The sequence below is a fragment of the Amphiura filiformis genome, chromosome 18 (genome assembly GCF_039555335.1).
Source record: "Amphiura filiformis chromosome 18, Afil_fr2py, whole genome shotgun sequence".
Classification (NCBI taxonomy): Eukaryota; Metazoa; Echinodermata; class Ophiuroidea; order Amphilepidida; family Amphiuridae; genus Amphiura; species Amphiura filiformis.
This window is the reverse complement of record NC_092645.1, coordinates 45,268,416-45,271,868: the sequence shown is the minus strand read 5'-3', so window position 1 is coordinate 45,271,868 and position 3,453 is coordinate 45,268,416. Positions and strand designations below refer to the sequence as shown.

The following is a 3,453-nucleotide window of genomic DNA, read 5'->3' as shown; positions in this document are numbered from 1 at the left end:
TTTCAAGAACATATTTCGGGGATTGTAGGTGACTCTGATAAATTTACAGGAGTTATCCTTACAATTAGATAAAGATAAACATGATAAAGGCCAAAAAAGGCATCTCTTGCTACACAAAATATATTCCCCTGACTTTAATACTCAACTCACCTTTTGGGATTTCAAAAATTGTGGTCAGTATTTAATATTCTTAACATGTTTTCTGTTTTTTTCTATGTGGCATCCGGCTAAGACACTCCAGATTTCCCAAGATATTTCACTTTAGCGTGCACTGTTATTTTATAATAATAGGAGTGGGCTTTAAATGGCTCATAAACTGAGCTCAAAAAGAAACTTATAATTTTTCACAAGGTCATATCTTGAAATCCTGTCCATCAAATTGAACCAAAATTACACACAGGTTTACTTCAATACTCTACTCTTAACACATGTCAGTAACCAAGCAGTTATCCAACTGACACAACAGCAAAATGCACTGACATGGAACAGCTTCCTGGACCACATTCACAGCCCAGCCATGAAAAAAGTGTATGAAAAGCAGAAAGCAGCACCGTTTTATCATCTGTGCAAGGATCTTGTGTGCATTCTCACAGATTTTTTGTGCTGTGTGTCAAATGTTGGGCTGTGAAAGTGGAGGAAGTCCAGGAAGCTGTCCCATGACAGTGCATTTTGCTGTTGTGTCAGTTGGACAACTGCTTGGTTACTGACATGTGTTTTGAGTAGAGTATTAAAGTAATCCTGTGTAATTTTGTCTATTTTGATTGACAGTATTTTAAGATATGACCTTGTGATTCAAGTTGTAAAAAATATAAGTTTCTTTTTGAGCTCAGTTTACTTTGTTTTGCTTGGTATTAGCATGAGATGACAAAATTTTTGGCAGGGGGTCTGAGACAAAAAGTGTGCAGCGCCCTCTTGTGTCATCATCTTTGGAGGAGTGGATTTGAGTAAACAATCCTTCATAGTATCGTACTCCTTTTCTGGCATATTGCTATGATTTCGGTGTCTAAATATATGCATAGTTGGATTTTGCTACGAAAAAGGGGATTAATCCAGGCCCAATTACTGATAATTACACCCTTTGGTCAATTACACTTCCAGCTGGGCAAGCCCACCCCAATGATAAACCGCAACAGACAATCCAAAAGATAGAAAATTGTTATGTAATAAATGTTATTATGAAACATGTTGGCAAAAGGAGCTAATTGGAGGGATTAGTGGTTTTGATTTTTATACCTTTATCGTAGAGCAATTAACAGAGTAGGCCCTATAAATGAGCTATTTAAGATACCTAATTTTGAAAGTTTCATGAAAATCAGACATTCCGTTTTCTTAAAACTTGCCATTTTGGGTCAAAATTGAGCGTGAGGGCGCTTTTCAAGATTTTGCGCAAATTTTATTTCTTTCAGTATTTTAATGTTTACATCTATGAAGATACACTGAAGTTTGATCTGCTCAAAAAAGTTGTGCTTTTTAGCAGAACTAGTTTGTCCGCAACGCTCATCAGAACGTTCATTTGGATGCCACCATTGGATTATACATGATAAAAGGTCGTTGACCCCCATGTATTTGTATAGCAGTAACGAAGGAACATTCAAACGAGTGCTAGGACTAATTGTGATAAAATGCTCAAATTTCTTGAGGAGTTTGAACTAGTGATCATCTTCATAGCTGTTAACTTGAAAACAGCGATGGACATAAATATCATGAAATGCGCCCTCATGCTCAATTTTGAACCAAAATGTCAATTTTTAAGAAAACGCAATGTCCAATTTTCATGCAAATTTCAAAATTAGGTATTTTGAGCTCATTTACATATTTAGACACCAAAATCATAGCAACATGCCAGAAAAGGACTACTTTGAAGGATTTTGTACTCAAATCCACTCCCTCCGCAATGATAAGGTATGGTGACACAAGAGGGCGTCGGACACCGGGCCAAAAATTTTGTAATTTCATTTTGAGATACAGCTGTAGATTATATAGAACAAAAAAAAACTGTTTACAAACAAAAATAACCAAAAAAGTCATTTTGGCTTCGATATATAGCCCACTGGTAATAATAATTTAAAAGTTGAAAATTTTGATAATTTGTTATTGACAGATAGCCAACACCATGTCATCAAATATAGTGAATATAAAACGAAAAGCACTTGATAATTTTAAAGAACTTGGATCAGGAGGATTCAGTACTGTCTACAAAGTTAGGTATGAGCTCTCGCTTCAAAATTACTCCTATGCATATCCGAGGGGCCATCCAGAATATATATTTGCAGCTGTCAAAAAGTTGCACGCACCGGACTACAAAGAACTTGAACTGTTGTCAAAGCTCAAACATCCATATGTTGTAAAACTCTTTGGAGTGGTCAATGAGATCCCTGACTTTTTCCTAGTACTAGAGCTATGTGAAGGTGGTTCTTTACGGTCATATCTCAACAAACACAAAAAAACACCATTGCATCTTAACCTTGCTTACACATGGATTGAGCAAGGTGCACTAGCAATTCAATACCTGCATAGTGAGAAGGTGATACACAGAGATTTAAAAGCCGACAACTTTCTGATCTCCCGCACCAGGAACATCAAACTGTGTGACTTTGGGATCTCAAAAAGAGGAGACAGAACAATAACAGTTTCTTGTTTGAAGGGGACATTTGGATGGACAGCACCAGAATGTTTTGAAGATCAAGATCATGTGTCACCCCTTTCTGATATATTCTCATTTGGGATATGCATATGGGAGATACTAACTCGTGAAGTCCCATTTGAAAAATGCGAGTATGCTCATGTCATGCACAGAGTGTGTCTTCAAAAAGAGCGCCCTAGGATCCCTGATAGTTGTTCCCCTAAGATAGTTGAGCTCCTGGAAAAGTGCTGGAAAGGGAGTGATGAACGGAAGCAGAGACCAAGCATTGATGATGTAGTGACAACAGTTTCAGAAGTCAGAAAACAGATTCAGTGTAAGTATCACTTTTAATATGTGTTATCTCAGGGGATACAATGTATAAAGGAGGGCATTTGATATCACTGCACTTAAACTACCCAAAGTACAGGGGGCCAAAAAAGTTTTGAATCTCTTGTTGGAGATTGAGTGGTACAAAATCTCAAGAGAGCAAAGAAGTAAAAAGGGAAAAGGAAAACAAACAAAAAGAAGGGGAAGAAAAAAAGAACATTAGAAAATCATATTGGAAAAAGCCAAGTGTTATATTTATCTCTAATGAGCGACCCACATGTAGATAGGGGTCCAATAGTCATTTTGTTGATATAGGCCTTTGTTCCCTTGTTGATATAGGCCTATTGAAGTTAAATTCCCTGTGTGATGATTAATAAATTTTAAAGAATCGCAGAAAATAGACACTAACAAAATTGTCTCTTGAGTTAAAGTCATTCACCTCCCCCCATGAAACTTGCTTTAAAAAAATAGAAAATCACACCAGACAAATTAATTAAAATCAA

General features: G+C 36.5%; 1 protein-coding gene across 1 annotated transcript; it reads left to right on the top strand.

Moving 5' to 3' along the window:
- Nucleotides 1-2,113: 2,113 nt before the first annotated feature.
- Nucleotides 2,114-2,974, top strand: LOC140139184 (mitogen-activated protein kinase kinase kinase 20-like). The gene has a single exon (XM_072160965.1). It carries the CDS (start codon nucleotides 2,114-2,116, stop codon nucleotides 2,972-2,974), a length of 861 nt encoding a protein of 286 aa, XP_072017066.1.
- Nucleotides 2,975-3,453: the final 479 nt, after the last annotated feature.